Source organism: Bactrocera dorsalis, chromosome 2, assembly GCF_023373825.1.
Source record: "Bactrocera dorsalis isolate Fly_Bdor chromosome 2, ASM2337382v1, whole genome shotgun sequence".
NCBI classification, from domain to species: Eukaryota; Metazoa; Arthropoda; class Insecta; order Diptera; family Tephritidae; genus Bactrocera; species Bactrocera dorsalis.
In genome coordinates, this window is record NC_064304.1 from 98,252,861 (window position 1) to 98,273,241 (window position 20,381).

Below are 20,381 nucleotides of genomic sequence, written 5' to 3' on the forward strand. Positions count from 1 at the left end.
AAAATACTAAGCTAACAACAGACCACGGGCGGTGTACGCGACGCTCTTAGCAATTGCTAAAGTCATGTGCAGTGTGCAATTTTAGTCTGCCTTTGAAGGAAAGGCCAAGTAGAAGTATTACGAAGAGGGAACTCATGGAAAAGTAAGTACAAGTGCATGTGCTTTTAAATTTGTAGCTGGTATTCTTCTGTATATCAGCTTGTATGGGTATGCACAAGTATGTATGTGTGTTAGTTAGTTCAGTATGCAAACGTGACATATGTGCATTAGAATGCTATAGTGCCATATCACATTTGCTCACTATACGTAAGTATTTTTACGCAGGTGATGGCCACGTAGGAAATTTGGAAACACTCAGCAATATTACTTATGAACTACATAGTATATCGTCACCTAAAATGCAAAATAACGTAACATCACTTTTCATAAGTTTACAGGTGAAGAAAAAACGATGTAATAGAAACCACACACATTGAAACGAAATTTGAGTTTTGGTTATAAAATGGTTATATATTGGTTATGTATTGGTTATATATTGGTTATGTATTGGTTATATATTGGTTATAAAGGGTGATTTTTTAAGAGCTTGATAACTTTTTTTTAAAAAAAAACGCATAAAATTTGCAAAATCTCATCGGTTCTTTATTTGAAACGTTAGATTGGTTCATGACATTTACTTTTTGAAGATAATTTCATTTAAATGTTGACCGCGGCTGCGTCTTAGGTGGTCCATTCGGAAAGTCCAATTTTGGGCAACTTTTTCGAGCATTTCGGCCGGAATAGCCCGAATTTCTTCGGAAATGTTGTCTTCCAAAGCTGGAATAGTTGCTGGCTTATTTCTGTAGACTTTAGACTTGACGTAGCCCCACAAAAAATAGTCTAAAGGCGTTAAATCGCATGATCTTGGTGGCCAACTTACGGGTCCATTTCTTGAGATGAATTGTTGTCCGAAGTTTTCCCTCAAAATGGCCATAGAATCGCGAGCTGTGTGGCATGTAGCGCCATCTTGTTGAAACCACATGTCAACCAAGTTCAGTTCTTCCATTTTTGGCAACAAAAAGTTTGTTAGCATCGAACGATAGCGATCGCCATTCACCGTAACGTTGCGTCCAACAGCATCTTTGAAAAAATACGGTCCAATGATTCCACCAGCGTACAAACCACACCAAACAGTGCATTTTTCGGGATGCATGGGCAGTTCTTGAACGGCTTCTGGTTGCTCTTCACCCCAAATGCGGCAATTTTGCTTATTTACGTAGCCATTCAACCAGAAATGAGCCTCATCGCTGAACAAAATTTGTCGATAAACACATTTCGAACCGAACACTGATTTTGGTAATAAAATTCAATGATTTGCAAGCGTTGCTCGCTAGTAAGTCTATTCATGATGAAATGTCAAAGCATACTGAGCATCTTTCTCTTTGACACCATGTCTGAAATCCCACGTGATCTGTCAAATACTAATGCATGAAAATCCTAACCTCAAAAAAATCACCCGTTATATTGGTTATATATTGGTTATTATATTTCTCTCTTTTGGTACTCTGAAAAATTGGTTCATAGACACCTCTAAGAAAGACTTTTCAAGTATGAGCTCTTAATTGTAACGGAAAGGTGGGTTTACGCCTAACGGGTTTCTATTTTTCCAACTACCAACTATTTGAAAAAATATTTGTTTTTGTGAGTTTGTAGGAAATTTATTGCTCTTCACAAAAGGCTATAAAGATTTTTTCTTAAGCCTAACCGTTTTCATTGGGTCAAAAAAAGGGTCTCCGACGTCTCCTTTTTTTTAATATACCCGGTTTAGGGTATAATTAGCCAGATCTGCAACAAATTTAATTGAAATTGAACGAGTTTTCCCTGCGCTAGAGCATTTCACCTAAAAGTGGGCAGTGCCATTCCATTGTTTACACCGATGACGGTTGGACGTGATTACCACCCCCATTTGACCTATTTACGAGTACAAGCTAGAAAATCCTGTTCCAAACAAATTTGGTTCATACATCAAAGGTGACTTATGAGATATGTGCATAAAATCTATTAGAGGACGGAGTCGTCCTCCCTTTTTTAACAATTTTAAACCACATATGCCTCTTCCAACTTTGATTTCATGTACCAAGTTACAGTTGGGTTTTCTAATTTGTGACTTAGTTATAACTCTATATAATTCTTCGATCAACAGAATTTTATAAGTGGGGCAGCCATCCGAAATCACCCATTCGGTTAGTTGAAAACGGAAGCACTTGAGGGCCAGGCGGCCGCCATTAGAGTGGTAACCAAATTATACCTTATAAAGCAACTCAGTGGATTTTGTAAAAACTGAATTCTTTTCCACCCCATTCGCCCAATGTCTCTTAAGTTGGAATATTGGGAGTCGTGGAATAGGTCCACCGCATGCTCTGAATTCCGCCGACTTAACTTTTCCTATTTTCTGAAGGTGAGATCTTAAGGGTAGATGTCTTGTGGTGACATTTACAACGTTACTAAGCTCACTTTTGCATAGAAGTAGCACTTTCTGCTAACACTTTTAAATGAATTACTACATTTTCGTATTGGGGTTTGTCCACGTATGGAGACGTAGATATATATACATACATATGTACATATTAAGGTTAGTTAAAGTGTTGAGGTGGGTAATGGTGACAAGTTATTACTTTGTTTAATGCTTAGTTAAGCTGTAGCCATTTCGAGCTGGCTTAGGTGCTAACAAACGCAAGTAAATGCACAAAGGGTTGCCCATTCTGCGCATACCAAGATTCTTACTAGACTAGTGTACTAGTATTGGTGATATGAGGATAAATAATATAATACATAACACACAAGCGTGACATACAGTTATACTCAATACACAAACATACTTGTATGTTTACAAATACACATTCCTGCCTTTGATACTTTGACGTTTACATTTATAGGGACCGTATACATTGCAATCGATATTCTTTTAATCATACAAAGGCAGGAAGAAACAAATTTATATAACTGCAAAAAATCGGAGTACAACGATAATATATATACTTGTAGTAGCTACACTCTGGCACCTATTACTTTTTACACAAAGAACCATTAAACTGTGTGTAGGGAGGACACGCCTTATCAGCATCAACTAAGATCAAAATGCTTACTATCTCATCATATTTGACACTTCGCTCAAAACGGATCCGTAAAAAAAGTTCCTAGATTTTGTTCCTATGTCAATTATGGTATTGTGTGTTTGGGATCTGATCTGTTTGTTTACGGTGCGAAAAGTTTGGTGTTATTAAAAAAAAAGTAAAGAAACAGAGCTTTTAAGTCGTCGTGTTGGCGACAGAGAATAGCAGTTGATCTCAACAGCTCATAGGGATCGACGCAACACATTTTGGTTAATATTTCGGGTATAAAGCGTTTCAATGTTGGACTTTTACGAAAAAGTATGCGTCGTTTGCAAAAATGAAAACGAGTTACAGTCGCAAAAGAGATGTTTGACAATGTATCTCAGGATCCTACATTCATCAAACATTTCATTATTGGTGAAGAGACGTGAGTTTGTGAATATGAGGTCGAGAAACTGTACAAAAATCTTGAGAGAAGCGTTCCAAATATAAGTCGAAACCGAAAAAAAAGTAATAAGTCGCTGACGGTACTGACAGCACTGACGCACATCCCAGCTTAGGCTTATGACAAGAGTATGGGAAATTGGATGAAGCGTCGGCAAGCTAGTATTGACTCAGGAGCCTATTTGAAGACGACAATAAAGATGTGCATTAAAATACGTGAAGATTTAGTTTCCTTTTTTTATTTTTTGACAGTCCAGGTCAATTTTTTTTAGATGTGTAACATAAGCAAAAAGACATTAGCAACAAGCAACACCACGCGCATAATATTCATGGAGTAATAAAGGGATGAGGAAGTAATATGTTAATCAACCGGTTTACCGAAAACAACTGAGTTGAGTGCGGCTTTTTGTGCGAAACATAGTGAGAATTGTATGCTGCATGTTTATTTGTATGTATGTATATAAGCTTGTAAATTATGTTTGCTATGTAATTTAAAGAAGAAAACAAAATTACTTGTTGAATTGGTTCACTGACTGACTAACATTCTGGCACGCTTGATTAGCTTACTATTTTCAATTGGGAAACTGTATATGAATGTGTTGTGCAATACTTGGTGTATCTATCCCTAAAATCTGTAATATTGCCCCTTCCCAACAGACTGTTGACTAGCAAGCGCATATTTTAAATAAACATAAAGCAAAAGCTGTTAAGCAACCCTCTGTTACTCACAACCGCTTTACCACCGGCCACCGGCATTCTTCATATTTTGAATGGACAATTTTAAATTAAAATAAATACTTTCCGGTTTCAATTAGACAAAAGGGGAACAATGAATGTTTGGCAGCTATAAAGTTCACATATGTGTAGTGTTTACAAACACACACATATATGTAAATGAATAATGCGAAGCAACTACAATTCGGTTAAGTTAATGAAGCAAAGTTGAGTTGTTTCGATGGAATTGTGGCGTTTAACACCTGAGGATCGGTAAAATTTTGAACAAAATAAAATGAAGTAATAACGAAGAATGAAAAATATGCGAAAAAATAGCTAAAGCATAGTTCGACTTGAAACTATTTTCTGGCCCGTCATCATCTTTTAACACAGACTTATAATCTCGCACAAGCCAAACAGCTTCTTGGAACGAAATTCTCAAAAAAAAAATGAGGTTAGCTCGAGCAAGTTCTGAAACGAGATCCGAATACAAACGCCCAATAACATAGGCCCGACTGTCATGGTAACGGATTATTATGTAATACAGCATACAGAACACAGAATTGTTTTATGATACTCTAAGCCACAATTTAAGTTTCAAACTTGACATTTTATGTATAATTTCACTATAGTATTAATATCCAATATATTCGCTGCAAGTACTTTTAAATGTATGACACGTACTCTTGAAGATCTTTAGTCTTTAATATTACGAACATTTTAAGAAATGTTTAGAATGACACTTAGCGAGAATTGGGAAAACATAATAAAATGTCAACTCATATAAATACATGTATATTCCTTTTCGTAGCTCATTGACTACACTGTCACTTGATTTTAATAAAAAATTTTATATTTCTATTATTTACCATCTCTTGTGAGAGCGCCACATCCTCGGCATTACGAGCGTCGAACATAAATTCGTGTAGTAATTTCATCATGGGTAACAAATGCGGTTGGCGCCTTAAAATTTTTAAATATCGCTAATGTGTTGTTTTAAGTCACTTATAAGATTTTAATTAAGTAATTAAGATCATATAGAAAATATAACAATTTGTTTACGGTTGTGGCCAGGTAAAGTATTAATCTAAGCCGCGCTGAACTCGACGTGAATGATAAATTTACATTTAACTAAAACAATAAAAAATATGCATATTAAAAACAATTTATAACTGGAAAAACATTACACTCTTTCTTTAAATATTTTCACTTTTCACAGATCATACAATATATTCGACAAACTTTTCGCTTTTTAATAGATATAGCACTTTTTTTTAAATATTATTTGTGCTCGTATATAGGCAATGCTCCCACCACTCTCTAAACACGCTAGAAGTCACTCGTTCAATTTTTACTTCGGAGTTTTACATCACACTCGATTTGTAGCTGTGACACTGTAATATTTTGCAATTAAGATGCACCACCCAATAGTGCAACAAGACTAAAAAAACAACAAATGAAATCATCTGCCACAATTGAAGAGGAAGAGAGCGAAATTTCACAACCGTAGAACGGACACTAGAGCATACATAGGTGGTGTGCATTCTGCAAACAAACGAAGTAATAACCAACAGGTACTGTTCACATATCAGCCCTTTTAAACCTCGTTTGTTAGCATTTTATCGTCACAAAGCCACAACAGTCATGCTGCTGACTCGCTCGCTGATTTAACTAATTTGCGTGTGCGAGAGAGAAAGTGTTTAATTAGGGAGCGCGTTTTCTTATTATTATTTTTTGGCGCTGTTACATGTGATTTGTGCCACTATAGCATATATGTACGAAATTATCACCAAATTTATATATTCACATATCTTTTAAATATTTACAAGCACTTGCTTATATATGGTATATATGTATATTTATGAAACTTTAATCTTTTATATTTTCACGTTCACATTTTCCAAAAGAAAATCTTAACAATTCACTTCGACACATATAAAAAGAAACAAATTATTTCTTTTTGTAGCACGCCGAACCAAGTAAATTTATAAAAACAAAAACAAAAAATACCGATCTAGTCGAGTCATCCGAATCGAACAGCGAAACCACGCCAAAAACTAACTTGATGCGAATACTTAGCGAAATTATGATTGCAGGCAGACGCTAACAAAGCAAGACTGAGACCAGCTGGCGCAGTGCCAAATCGCCGGTGTGCGGTGCCACAGGCTGAAGTGAGTGTGGCGAGCAGACGCATTAGCGTGTTGAGTAAAAGAGTGCGGGTAGAGAGTGTATCTGAACAATCCGCAAAGCATGCTATACCAATAATACCCAAGTGTGAGCATTAGAAAAATACACAAGCAGACGGAAACGAATAACGTGCATACCGTATTCGCGAGCATCTATACAGATTTTCATAGAGTGAGAGACACAGTTTCAAAGCGAAAAACTTGTTTATTGTAATTTCGATAAATCAAGCGCCAAATCAAACACGTGTAGAAATAAGTGTACGTTACGTATAAAATCAACGTAGCGAGCGAACAAAACAAACGTGAAATAAAAATATTAAATAAAAAATAAACAAATGACTAAGTAACATAAGCAGAGCAGTAAAACACTTGAATTTTAACAAGAGTAGCAATGATAGAATTTAATAGAAACACTCATTTGCAGTCCCAGTCCAACAGAGAAACATTCAAACGGATACTAAGTAAATAATTTAAGAAAGCAAAAAAAAATAGCGAAACATAAAAATATTAACTGAGCACAAAATAAATCTGAAAGCTGCGGTTAAGAAAATAAAAAATCAAATAAAAGAAAATTAATAAAAAAAAAATAAAGAAAATTTAAATAAAATAAAATAAAGTAAAATAAAAAAAAATAAAGTCACCCGGATGTTCGAAAACCCTGATATTAGTTATGTATATGAGATTTTCGCTGAAATGAATTTATTTTAGGCACAAAGATACACTGTTATGAGTAAAATACGCTTTGTAATTTTCATTCAGATAACTCAAATATTGGTCGATATATTCAGTATAAAGTCACCAGGAAGTTCGAAAATCTTTATATTAGTTATATGAAAGAAGTACTGACCCGATTCAACCCATTTGTGACACACAGACATACTAATATCAGGAAAGGATACTCTCTGTATTTCAATTGTACGAGTATATCCCAGACATAGACCGATATTTTCGATAAAAAGTCAACTATAGATACTGGGGTCCACATATTCGGTACCTAGGGACTTGAATAGTTTTGGTTGGATTTGGATAAATATTGGTGTAAAGGCATTATTCGGGCAAAGTTTTATCCCCTCACATTAATTGCTTCTTGATTTGTGTACTGGAAAATGGGAGAATCAAATGGAATTTAAAATTGTGGTATAGAGGAAGTAGGCGTGGTTGTAGGCCGATCTCGAATGTGAGAAGAATGTTATGTACAAAATTTAGCCGAAATCGGTCGGTCGGGTTCCGAGATATAAGATTTTACCAAAATGAGGACGGTACCACGCCCATCGTCCAATTTTTACACCGGTTTCTTTTACCATCTCAGAGATAAATTTTAACGTCTCTGGCGTATTTAGTTATAGATCATCGCCAGTAATAAATACGTTTCATGACATCCTGGCAGCCGAAAAGCATTGTTTTACAGATACTCCAACGATGCCAGTAAGATCTCTTGTTAATCGTCGATTCTCAAGCACAAATTCCTTTTTTTATTTAAATGTTGGTCATCAGTTGGTGTTGATAGCCGTCCTGGATGTGGTTCGTCGTTAAGGCGTTATCGACCCTCTTTAAAAAATTTGTACCGAACAAAGACCCTTGCTCGTGACAAACAGTTATCAGGGAAGGAAAAAAATATTTCGACGAATGGGTTTTCGAGCGAAAACTAAATTAAAAATACTTACTACTTTTTGCCTACAGTTATACATACATATATGCTATAGTAGCCGGTTATGGACGGTTCCTACAACTGAACAGCTTTTTGGGAAAAAAGACATACGCAAAATTCTATTTTGATATCTCAAAAATTGAGGGACTAACATTATAATTAACATATTTTTAACAGTAGCTAAATAAGTCGAAATTACGAGAGAGAACTAATAAGGTATATATGGTTTAAAGGATAATAGTTCTGCTCTCGAGTTTAGTCGCGAAAATGGTAAAACATAAAGTCTAATACATATATGATTTACTTTACGATGGTACACTGTTCGGTATTGATAATCATCATCATAACAATATATACTAGAAACAATTTTTGTAAGAAACTAAAAAGATATACCGTACAAACACAATAATTGAAACGAAGAATTGTCTACACAATGCAAAACACGCTCTACAATCGGTTTAAGCAAAGAATGAGGAGAATAAACAACAGCAATAAAAAATATCAAAGTTCGTTGTACCAATTGGCGTGACGTCTTTCTATTAATGAAGCTGTCCAGTAAGTATTTTTACCGGCAAATGATTCCAACTGAAATCACTTTGATGTGAAAATTACTAGAACTTTGGCGAGAACTTGTCATACACATGTATATTTATCTCTTTATCGTAGCATGACAATAACCTTGAAATAGTTTTTTAAACTAATTTTTATTTTATATTTTCTGAAAGCTGATGAATTTGGTTTTACCAAGCTGCCTTTTACCTAGAAGTAGAAGCTTTTTACTCTGCTACTCTAATGTTGCCTGTGTTCCAAGACCTCAGCTGTTCCTCTACAGAATGGCCTGAGACAGCTCGTCTACTCGTTTAATATCTTCTATTCCTACACCACTGGATGCCCTGATGATATTCACCGAGTGACCTATTGAGGGTGTAGTTATTGCGTGATTGCGTAATCTAAAGCAATAAGAGCTATCCGCTGGTTATGGCAGAATTGTAGTCAATTATTACTACAGAAGAAGCCAATTCCTTTTCCTTTTTCAAGCTTTGACCCGTCGATCACAGAACCATTGATCCATTTTTCTCTACTGAGGAATAAAAACGTTGAGTTTACTTCCTCATAATGACTTTTTCGTGCCTGAATTGGAGGATGTTGCAGTGGACGATCTTTGGTTCCAACCAGACGGCTCTACATGTTATATAGCCAACGAAACAATCAATTTATTGAATTCAACTTTTTTGAGCCCTTCATCTTGCATCGTTGTGTTCGGTGTTTCAGTTCGGAGTAGGTTTCCTTCCGAATTTCCGATTTTCGATTTTTGTCATCCCATTGAAAATCAGTATTACTTTTGGATTATTATCATAAACACCAATGTTAAGTACTAAACCAATTATGGCGAACCTCACAATCTACACCAAGTCTACTTTTATTCAATTTATAGAAGATCTATCAACATAATGGGCATAATCGCTAAACATTTATATTTATTTGACAATTTAATTGAAGTAATTACCGACAATGCTAGTTTGGCAGCGAGAAAGAGATACAAAAATATACAAAAAGGAATAAAGTGAAAAAGGTAATAAGCAACAAACAAGAGTTGACGGCGGCTAGTGGCCGACCCCCTGTCAACTCACATCACGATGAGATCGAGAGTCGAACACTTTTTTCTTTTTTTGGAGATATGAGTGCAGAGCGCGCACCATATTCACCGTATAAACAAATGGATAGCAGCAAAGAGGCAGACACGAGATTAAAGGGCCGCATTCGTGATATTCTCACAGAACGACCGAACTAGCAACCATGAACGAGCGAGTAAAAAATAGACTTCCATATACATAGTATGTATGTAAATGCAAAAATCGACGCTAACACAAATCTTAAGCACTGCTCTGAGACCTAGGGCACTAAATACATTTGTATAAGATCGGATATAAAATGAGCGAATTGTTTTGTGTTTACCTCTTTTTCGCTCTGAATTAATACAATGCATACAAGTACTTACGAGTTTGATATAAAAAAAAGGTAAAAGCAACAGCAAAAATTCAATGAAATATAAAGCAAAATGCAAAAATTGATATCTTTGACAAGGGAAGAAACAAAGCGAACTCAGAACACGTGCAAATACTTTTAAATTTTATTTTTTTTTATAGTTGAAGAATATGTAGACGGGGGAAAAGTATGATAAATAAGAATATAGTAGAGAAGAAATTAAATACGAAAGCTGAAGTAAATTTGAAAAAATGTATTGTACACACATATGTACATATATTCAATTGAAATTGGAACTTAATGACTCTCAGCTGTTTATCGATTGAAAATAATTCGAGAAATGCATGCTTACTGCAGCTACACTTAAATTAAAATGTAAATAAATAAACAATTAAACGTGTTGTTTTGCAGTAAATGCCGGCCGGTACAACCCGATCTGTTCAAATGCTTACTTACCGGCATCGGCTAGTAGTGCCGGCAAAACATCTCGCATTCATACAAAACATGTGAATAAGCATGCAGGCGGGTACATGCACCTACATACATGCATGTGCATATGCTTACATGTATGCATATATAGCATATACATACATATGTATGTATATTAATATGCAGAAATGTGTTGTGCATGAGCGTGCATATAATTTATATGTATCAATTGACATTTTTATTTCATACATACAGACATACATGCCATTCGTCCATGATGAATATTGTAACACATTTATGCTACCACTTGTATGGGAACAAGTTTCCCAAAAAGGAAATAATTTGGGGCAAACGGACTTACAATTGCTTTTGCTAATTGCACAAAGTTCCTATATGAAGTTTAAGAAAGTAACATATTTACATTTAATCATCGGTATCATAAGTCATCATAAGTTCTTCATATAATTGTATTACATGCCCAACTAAGTTCCCGCTGTTTGTCATTACACGGCTCCAGCAGTTAGTGGTGATCGATTTTGATATAACCAAAACTTGATAAACTTAACCTAGACTTTTGAAGAAGAAACTGCGTTTCCACATTCATGACTTTATTTATGTGTCATATACTTTTGGTTCTGTGAAATGACGATTTTTAGCAAAACAATCGTCATTTGCGAGAAGTTTTGATTTTCTTCTTTCAGTCAAAGAAAGTCAGCAACTCATGTAAAAGACAGGCCGTGCGATTCGTTATTAGTGACCGTATGCGTGAAGGAAGGTCAAAAACCTTTGAGGACGGTGAATTGGAGAAGTTGCTCGATGATGATCCGTGTCAAACGTTAGAAGAGCTTGCTAGTCATCCGCCAAGTCATATCAAAGCGACTACATGCGAAAATCGGCCTCAATACTATGAGCGGCTTGAAATTGTGATTCTGTTGCATGACAACGCTGGCCTCATGCTGCCAAACCCGTTAAAACTTAGCTTGGAACGCTTAAATAGGAACCCCTCCCGTCATATTCTCCAGATATTAGACCGCCCGATTATTATTGGTTGCGTTCGATGGCACATGAACTGGCTCAGAAGCAGTTTCACTAACAAGACGACATCGAAAAATTACTTCATTCTTGGATAGCATCACAAGATGAACAGTTTTACATTAATAGTATTCGAGGGTTGCCAGAAAGTTGGAAAAATTTGTGACTAACGATGGACAAAATTTCGAATAATTTGAAACGGACTGGTCCCGCGAAAATCGAAACTCACTCTCTCTGTGACCTTTTTCAGTTTTCGAAACTTAAAATTTACTTCGGAAAACGGCCTATGCGAGCCACACGAAGTTATAAAAATATTCGACTAATCTAGGTATTAGTCCGAGTCAAATTTGATCTTGATTGTTTATATTTATCTAAAATTTACATTTGGCCCTTTAACAAATAAGGAAATGTTTTTATTAGTTTATATGGACTAGTTCGGGTCAAATTTGATATTGATTGTATATATTTATATCTATTATTTGTTTATAGCATGAGACTGCAAAGAGAGTTTTGAATACGATATGTATGTACGTAACTAGACGTTTATAAGTCTCGATAGAATATAACTCGGTGCTCAAGATTTTTTTTGAATGTTTTAGTGTTTTAGATCTAAGTTGAGGGCTTTCGACCAATAGGCAGATTATTTAGATTATATTTTAAGAAAGCTAATATGAACATTGAACATTAATTAAAATATACATGCCTCATAAAAAAAGAGTTGAGCATACTGCAAATTAATCTTAAGAGACACATACCACTCGACACAAAGCCCTTTGTATCTGCCATAGCAAGCCATAAAAGTCCATGGGAAGGCACTGGAATATTTCAATTGCATTACACGAACTCGTATATTGCGAACGTCTATAGGTTCTAAAATGCGATGTGTTGTTATAACTGGAATGTGAATTAAGCAAATATGGGCATACGCTGAGGTTGATGACAGTAGCAAAAGGAATAAACTTTAAACGCTGAATAGCATATGGCCAGCATGAACAGAAGAAAATACTGCCAAGATGGACCGACTTTAATGCGAAGAAGGAGAAGAACAGGTTCAAATAACAGAAAGTTGCTTTTTGAATTCTACACTGCAACAACTACATATCGTATAGTGATGTATACACATCCCCATGCATATTTAAGTTTGTGGCAAAAAATGCATGCAACTTGTAGATTTGTGTGTTGGCAACATGTGTGCTATGAAGATGGCGTGTACTAGTGCGTTGTCTCAGTTGTTATTGCTGCTACTGATGTTCTAGCCAATGCATATGTAGCGCTGATTGCATATAGGTACACATAACTCTCGCACACAAACACGCCTTCTATGTAAAGCAGCTGCAATTAAATCGAACCGGCGAATGTTTGTGACCGGTGATGTCTTCCCTTGTCCATGTGGTGGAAGTCGTCGCTCTTTCTTTCTAGCGTGATCGCGTTTAAAAAGTGTAGCAACGTGTAGGTTGCATCGTCAACCGGCCGTCCTACCATAGCGGCAAAAGTCAAAGCACACAGAAAGAGGCAACAAAGGCAAATAATAAGAGTCAAAGAAATATTGCTTTTTGCTGTAACAAGTGCAATATATGAATACAATCGTCATGTAGTCATAAGAATACACATTCAAGATCAAATTTGACCCGGACTGGCCCCTATTAACTGCGTGGGCAAGCCGAATCGATAAAAATTTCGAGAGTGGTACAATTATATTTTATGTACGTGTGAACCGAGTGTTCAATGAAAACAGTTTCGGAAAGCATCGTTTCACACACTTCAACGCGACGCCTTTTTTCCAAAAAATTCAATGATTTCGGTACCAGTGGAGATTTGACGCGCTTGGGGCCCAAAACATCCTTCAAATTGGTATTGGCTGAGCCTTTCGATATGCCAACTTCATCAGCAAGGTCTCTAATTGTTAATCGACGGTTTTTCAACACCAAATCTTTGATTTGTTGAACGTGAGCTTCGTCGGTTGAGGTTGATAGTCGCCCTGGACGCTCTTCGTCTTCGATACGTTCACGGCCGGCTTGGAACTCACTGTACCACTTGTAAACATTTTTTTTAGACATAGCCTCGTCACCAAAGGCTTTCTGCACCATCCTCAACGTATCCGCAGCAGAAAATTGATTCCGTAAACAAAATTTAATGCAAATTCTTTGCTCAACAAATTTCGACATCGCAAAAAACGAAAAACTCACTTTTAGCAGCTCACAAAACGACACGTATCTCAAACGCTAATGAATATTTTGACATGAAAATTTACATTAATGTGACTGACAGAACTACCAACCTAAAAAAAAATAATTCTCCAAATCCTTCGACGCTCGCAGTTTAAATTCAAATTTCACCTTATTTTTTCACACATGGCTCCATCCTGCCTTAATGCATAGCGCAACTATTAATAAAGTAAGGTTAATAGAGCGATAGTCAAATGTTGTTGTAGCGGTTATCTGAAACCTACATGGGTGACAAGTCAAAGTTGGTTTTCTTCGCAATCATCTAACAAGACGTTCAGGAACCGCGCTGTTTCGACGAGGTCGGATTATACAGAGAATATTGTTGTTGTAGTGATAGAAAACATTCTTGAAGTAATTTCGAGGAAAGGTGCCGAATTGACAGTCCTTGGGCGGATAATAATCCGATTCCGTTTCAGTTACTTAGGCCCGACTATCGTGTGAACGGAGGAGTGTTAAATAAGTTGGATTCATTGGACATGCAAAGGGATGTTTATATTCATACATGATTGTTGTTATTGTTATAGCGGCAGAATTCTGCCGAGTTGACAGTCCTTGGGCGGATAAAAATATGGGTTCGTTCCGGTTACGTTGACCCAACTGTCGTGGGAACCGGTCAAATAGGATCTCAATGCACTCAGGACACATATTTAATATGTCGGGGTCAGTTATAGATAGGTAGGAGTTGAACCTGATAAAATATTCAGAACGAAGTAGCGCCAGGGTCACTCTAGATTCGCAAGGCAACTGAAACTCATCGTCTACAATGGGTGGTAATTTGACTCCAAATATGGCTTTCACTTAAAGGGAGTGGATGCTAATGGTTCTACTGAGAATGGCGTTCAGTTCGTGTCTGAAATCAGTTCCGTTCGTAGTCTGTTCGGTGTATTGTTCTATATCGTCGATATAATCAAGAATCTCTTGATGTTTCAAGGAGGCGCTCTAAACAGATAACAGATGTTTTCAAATAAATACATATATGTTCGTATGAATGAAAGAAATAACAAAAGCTTTCGAAAATCAATTGCAGTACCTCTAAGCCTCATAAATTTCCTTATTTGTGAGCGTGAATTCAATAGCGCAGATTGGCTCAAATATAGGTATGTAACGGCTAAGTGCACCGGTTATAAATTTTATGTATGAGCCCAAAAGTTTATCTAGTATGGTGTTGAATAATTTTATTTGTGGCTCAATAACACTAACATTATACAAACATACATACATATAACTGCTCGAAAATTAGTTACAATGAACACAGACTTGATCCCTGCATTATTTTATACCCTCTTTGCAAAGTTATAGTTATAGTTATGATAAAATGTAATGTGTTAGAAACTAATAAATCAATAATAAAAAATGGTAAGTGACTCACCGCTGCTGCATTACGGTTAGCGGCAGCAGCAGCCGCGGCAGCATTATTCATAAATGGATTTTGTGGCAACATGCCCATGGCGGCGGCGGCAGCGGCCGCAGCAGCATTTGGTGGTTGTCCACCGAAGTACACTAGCTCGCCAGGTCCGCCAGGTGGACCTGGTGGTCCCGGTGGCTTTGGCACACCGTTCATGCCCACACCTGGATGCACCCCTGGATCGTACATATTGCAATTGCCTGCTTGCATGCCGGCTGGCATTTGCATGTGCGGTGGTTGCATGCTTGCTGCAATAGCGGCAGCCGCCGCAGCAGCTGCTGGATTATTCATGGCATGATTCAGTAAATTCGAACCGAACTGTTGATGTGACGTCATTTGAGAGGGGTGTGGCGGCCCATGTTGTTGTTGTTGATGCTGTTGTGAATGGGACATTGGCATCTGTTGACCACCGTTACCACCATGTTGCTGCTGCTGTTGCGCCGATTGATGATGTGCCGGGTGTGGCGGTTGTTGTTGTTGCTGTTGTTGATGTTGCTGCTGCTGCTGTTGTTGATGTTGTTGCTGCTGCTGCTGCTGTTGTTGATGCTGTTGCTGCTGCTGCTGCTGTTGTTGATGTTGTTGTTGCTGTTGCTGATGTTGCTGTTGTGCAGCAACAACCTGTGACATCATATGATTGTGCTTTGCCACAGCAGCAGTATGCATTGCAGCCATGCCAGCGGCAGTTGCGGCTGCACTTCCACCACCCACACCCATCTGACCAACACCCATCTGAGAGGGTCCACCCATCGATGGGTGCATACCACCATTTGTACCGATACTACCGATGTTGGCGCCCATACCAATGGGTCCAATGGTGCCCGGTCCACTGCCTGGTAATGCACCTGGTGTCCCACTGCCCGGGTTTATTTGCGGCGGTGGATTGTACTTCCATTTATCGGGGTTCTACAATGAGAAAAAAATGTACATCAATTACAAAAAAAATTATATTAATTATAATATATAATTTATATTCTATATACTACTACTAATACTGCGATCAAATTGAAAGGTATACAACCGTGATCCCAGAGAAAGAGACACTTGTGAGTTAAAAATTTTTAAAAATTGTGTCCGCAGCCCAATAAGTTTAATACAACATAACATACCTCCCAAACCATTCAAGCTAAAATAACCCATTTCACTTAGGACAAATCCCTTAAGCATCCCTATAGACTCTATAAAAACTTTGATAACCTCGCCCACTCCAAATATAATGTTTCTTTTAAAAGCTACTAATAGCGCGATAAATCAATAACTAAATAGAACAAACAAAAAAAAAGCCTGGAAATCGAACGCAGGATTACTCTTGCCAACAGGTGCTACTTCGGACTCTCTTGACGAACAAAAGCCAAACTCTATAAGACGCTCATAATTTCCGCTCTGCTATATGGTGCAGAGGCTTGGACGATGACAACAACCGATGAGTCGACGTTGCGAGTTTTCGAGAGAAAAGTTCTGCGAAAGATTTATGGTTTTTTGCGCGTTGGCCACGGCGAATATCGCATTCGATGGAACGATGAACTGTACGAGTTATACGACGATATTGACATAACTCATCGAATTAAGAGACAGCGGCTACCCTGGTTAGGGCATGCTGTCCGGATGGATGAAAACACTCCGGCTCTGAAAGTATTCGACGCAGTACCCGCCGCGGGAAGCAGAGGAAGAGGAAGACCTCCACTCCGTTGGAAGGACCAAGTGGAGAAGGACCTGGCTTCGCTTGGAATATCCAATTGGCGCCACGTAGCGAAGAGAAGAAACGACTGGCGCGCTTTTGTTGACTCGGCTATAATCGCGAAAGCGGTTCCAGTAAAGAAGAAGAAGAAATACAACAGATATGATACGAGAGGGCTTCATAGGAGTCGGGTCAAAATAAGACATAGGAGTTGCACCGTCCAAATTTAGGTGAAAACCCATCTCTCAGGATCTACTCGACTGATTTCAACCAAATTTGGTAGGTAATATTATCCCGACATTCCTACATTACATTGTGAAAATGGGCGACTACAACCAGACTTACTTCCCATACAACACAATTTTAAATTCCATCTGATTCTTTCACTTTCTGAAGCGTTCAACAACGTCTCTACCGAATCTATTTTGAACAGTATCCAGTCAATAGGTGTTGATCCTGCCATACAACGCTGGATCAGTAGCCTTTAGACCTCTAGACGTAGAATAGCAGAATGGAACGACACTTAAATGACCAAGGAAGTGTGTAGCGCTAAGGAACTTGGAAGGCAAAACCCCTAAGGTAGTGGGCATATGCGGCCGACATTGTCATCTTAATAACGGGAAGATGTCTCAAATTTACATATAGAACCTTCGGGCATAGCTCGGTGGGTAATGCTGACTACTAGACCCCACTTTTCAACTGGGAAATAAGGTTCAAGGTAAACATAGAAACAGATGACTGATTAGCTACGCGCAACACTCCAAACATCTCTGCTGATGGCTCGAAAATAGACAATGGAGTTAGTGCGGAAATATACTGTCCAGAGTTAGGCATAAGGCATCATTTTAAGTTGCCAGACATCTGCAGTATATTTTAAGCTGAGGTGTTTGCTATTGCGAAAGCAGTGGAGCTGGCCTCTAATGCACCTGCAGGCAATTGTAGAGTCAACATCTACGTTGACAGCCAAACAGTAATCTCGTACCGCATATCGGCCAGAAGTTCCTTGGGAAGTAAGGCAACAGTGGAAAGTGTTGCCAGAAATAAGCAACTTCACTTGTACTGGGTGTCAGGCTCCAAAGGCATCGAGGGCAATGAAATAGTGGACGAGATTGGCAAAAATGGTGTACGGCTAACATCTGAAAACGTGGTGAAGAAAATTAAAACTCGTTGGGTGGTAGCGATACATGCCCGCAAGATGGGGCTGACGGATCGAGAAGACTACAGGAAATGCCTAGAGCAGGGCACCAGGAAAACAACGGAGCATCTCTTATGCACTTGTGCCGCATTGACAAGGCTACGCTGTAGGCATCTGGGATCGCCACAGTATGATACACTGGAAGAGGTATCGACAGTGAGGCCGCAGAGTCTGTTAAAATTCGCATACTAAACACTACTCCTCTTAGACTTAGCAATGCGACGCCTCAAGAGGACAGATAATAAATTTTTCTGAGAGCTATAGGCTACAAAACGGTTTCAGACGGCTTAGTTTTTTTTTGTATTAACCGTAGTCCAATTTATAAATTATTTAGAAAGCTTGCCTAAATACCTATATGAGGAATTTCTCCGTAAGCACAAAAGGCTACCGATAAATTAATATTTCACGCTGAGTAACAGTTGCAAGAGAAGAAAAGAAATCATTTTGCGACTAAAGTCAAAACAAACATTTATTGCAAAGTCTAACGTCTCCTTATGACCACAATAACTTTAACAAAGTCTCTGAACAACTAAAAAAGGTAAAAGACGCCAGTTTACACGAAGGAATGGAATGAAAACGCATATATATTGGAAATGCAGAACGAGGAGGAGAGAAAAAGCTGGCCGCTCTTAGTTCATTTGGCGCCATTGTGCCTTAGGTGCTGTAGCAGAATTGTTTTCGCAGGTTGCTATACATCGAGACGATGACGAATTATTGTATGTAGCTGGTCACATCTGAACTCCACCGAACGGGTGCATATAGTCTGGTTAATTTTGTTTCGATTTTGCCTTCTCTGGATTTCTCACGCTGATGCATTCTAGCACAAACACAAGAAGACGAAGGCAGCATTGCTCATTTACGAAGAAACTAATAAAAGGGAATAAGCGTAATGAACTATGCAGCTCACTTCCAACAAGGTTGCGACCAACGCAAGCGGATCCCAACAATTGCCGGCAAATATGAGAGGAAGCAACTATAAAATGTACTCTATGTATGTAACACTTTACGTTCTAATATTATATAATTTTAAATGAAATCTGATTTTAAAAAAATCAAACAAAAACTTGATTGACCATTTTTTTATGTAATAGTAAAATCATCTATATTTTCTTATTGTTTAATTTTATTCCCATATTTCCTTGGCAACTTTCCAGATTTTGCGAATGTTGTTGTTGTACTGCTTAACAACACCAAAACTTTATTATGTTATAATGTGTATGCTGTGATCGCGAAACACATAATTATTAAAGCAATATATGGAAGAGCACGAACAGGTATTTGGCAATAGCCATAGAGTAAAAATACAGTTTGGTGTTAAATATACCATCTGATCAAATTTGACTCGGACTCGTAAATTACTGTAGGGTGTTGGAGAAGCAAACTCTTGCAGCAAGGGGCAACGTACAACACTCTCCACTCACGCGTGGTGCGCGGAAAACATCTGGAATAGACAACATTCAGTACAAGAATTGCGCTTAACTGATGGGTCGTTCCGAGGTATGGTGGTCTACCACACCGAACAGACTATGCGAAGAACCAAGAGTTTCTCTGAGTGGTTCTAGCACGAGGATTAGAGCGGGATAAACGTTGCGGGGAGGGATGTGACTGATCAGATTCGAAGTTTTCCTTGGGTTCGTAGAGGTCTTTGATTTTAGAGCCGGGATGACAATCTTAACCTAAAACTCACCGATACAAACAAAGTTATATCGCGAAATAACAGCCCTTGGTCGAATAAAATCGAGATAATTTCCGGTAACGTAGAACCGGCTGTTGTTATTTCTTTAACGGATGCCTAATCCCCGTTAAGATGGTAAAGCTTAGCTAAGTTGTCGTCGACTTCTTCTAATGCAAGGCCAAGGAAACGTGCGGTTTCGAGGGGGTCGGACCAAAAAGAGAGAGATTGATGGGGTATACAAAGAGGTGGCCAATTTGATGCGGAGACTCATTGCATTCAAGATATATATTGGATATAACGGGGTCTATTCTGGATAGGAAAGAGTTTAACCTGCTACAGTATCCAGAACGAAGCTGCGCAGGGATCACTCTCGTTTATCGCGGCAACTCGAGCTCTTTGGCTGCAATGGGTGGTGGTTTGACTCCAAGTAGGCCCTTTCCCCAAGGCGACTTGAGGATTTTATTGCGGCTCTGTGCGAGGGACGAGTGTTAGATTCCGTGCAGAGATGAAGCCAGAAAGGTCGGAGAGATAGCCGTTTAGCTTTGAACACATTGCTCGACGTCAATATCATGTCATCATCAGCGTAAGAGGTGATAGAAATTTTGGTGGCTGTGGGAATTTCACCCTGTGGAACTCCTTGTTTATTTCATCTCAGTTTTGAGTCTCTACCTCGAG

The 20,381-nt window shown here is 38.1% G+C and overlaps 1 protein-coding gene across 7 annotated transcripts in view; it reads right to left on the bottom strand.

Moving 5' to 3' along the window:
• LOC105231691 (maternal protein pumilio) overlaps positions 1-20,381 on the bottom strand; it is a 417,346-nt gene that overhangs the window by 390,328 nt on the left and 6,637 nt on the right. For 5 of the 7 annotated variants that reach the window (XM_049446938.1, XM_049446935.1, XM_049446936.1 and 2 more), the window contains exon 3: positions 15,126-16,064. In XM_049446938.1, the coding sequence (XP_049302895.1) occupies positions 15,126-16,064 (939 nt within the window). Of the gene's footprint in view, positions 1-5,119; positions 5,382-6,260; positions 6,417-15,125; positions 16,065-20,381 lie in introns of those variants that run through there. The other 2 variants (XM_049446940.1, XM_049446939.1) reach the window with 1 other exon arrangement.